Source organism: Manacus vitellinus, unplaced genomic scaffold (assembly GCF_001715985.3).
Source record: "Manacus vitellinus isolate BGI_N305 unplaced genomic scaffold, ASM171598v3 scaffold_187_pilon, whole genome shotgun sequence".
In the NCBI taxonomy this organism is placed as follows: domain Eukaryota; kingdom Metazoa; phylum Chordata; class Aves; order Passeriformes; family Pipridae; genus Manacus; species Manacus vitellinus.
Window position 1 is genome coordinate 60,884 of NW_021939312.1, and position 1,054 is coordinate 61,937.

Consider the following 1,054-nt stretch of genomic DNA (forward strand, 5'->3'; position numbering starts at 1 on the left):
AAATCCCACATTCCCATGGGAATTCTGTCTCCCTCACCTTTGCGCTCCAGCGCCTCCCGCCCGTATCTGACGAATTTCTGGAGCCATTCCAGACAGGTGTTCTCCAGGTAATTTCTCCAATAGTCCACCTCTATCCCATCATGTTCCCATTTCCTCTTGGTGATCTGGGCAGCTCCATCGGCCGCCACGAATCTCCTGGATCCCAGCTCGAAGGAGATGAAATCCCGCCCATCGTAGCCAATCTGGTTGTATCCACGGACGCTCCCGTCAGACAGGAGGTCACAGCCATAAAGCCGCTGCCTTGTGTGGAGACCTGGGGGGTGGGATTGGATCCATGGAGACCCCTGGAATTGTGTCCCAGCCCCACGGAGCCCCATTCTAGCTCTATGGAGCCCCTGAAGCGAGGCAAGGCCTAGAAAGCAAATATAATATAGCAATACGAAAAGTAGAGAGTTAAATTCAGAATATAGGCTTACGCAAAAGCACAAAGAATTTGGTCCTAGAAACAGCGGAGGCAATAATTTACTAAGGTATGCAGAACACACTGACACAGGAGAACAGAAGCATAGGTACTCAGGAAAACAGAAGGAACTAAGAGGCTAAAATAAGTATATAGAAGGAAAACAAAGACTGATAAAGAAAGAAGATGAGCCAAAATATAGGTAACCCTTGTCAAATATTAGGAACCTCTGCCAAATACACTAGGAAATCGGCCAGATTAGAGAAGTTCACAAAGTTTATGATGGTGATGAAGGAAAGGACAAGAGTTCATGAGGCCGAAGAACAGGAATGACCCCTCAAATTCTCCCCATATTGAAGACCACGCCCATAACTCCGCCTAAACTCCACCTGTTATGAATATTTAAAAAGTATGTTGCAATATTATGAATATTTATATTGTATGATGCAATTGCTTGGCAAAATTTGTATAAAAGGACCAGCTGTGAGTTGCTGGAACAGAGCAGTTGTCCAGAGAGATCTGGCTGCTCCCCAGTGCCATAATAAAGATACCTCCTGCTTATAGACTGAAAACTTTGTCTTTGAGCAGTTTCTC

At 45.4% G+C, this 1,054-nt stretch overlaps 1 protein-coding gene across 1 annotated transcript in view; it reads right to left on the reverse strand.

Annotated features, from left to right (window-relative positions):
- The window catches only part of LOC108639308 (major histocompatibility complex class I-related gene protein-like), a gene marked incomplete at its 5' end in the record, with an annotated part of 3,938 nt that overhangs the window by 2,524 nt on the left and 360 nt on the right, over positions 1–1,054 (reverse strand). The window contains one exon of the mRNA XM_029958965.1: positions 38–344. Coding sequence (XP_029814825.1) covers positions 38–344 — 307 coding nt within the window. The remainder of the gene's footprint in view (positions 1–37; positions 345–1,054) is intronic.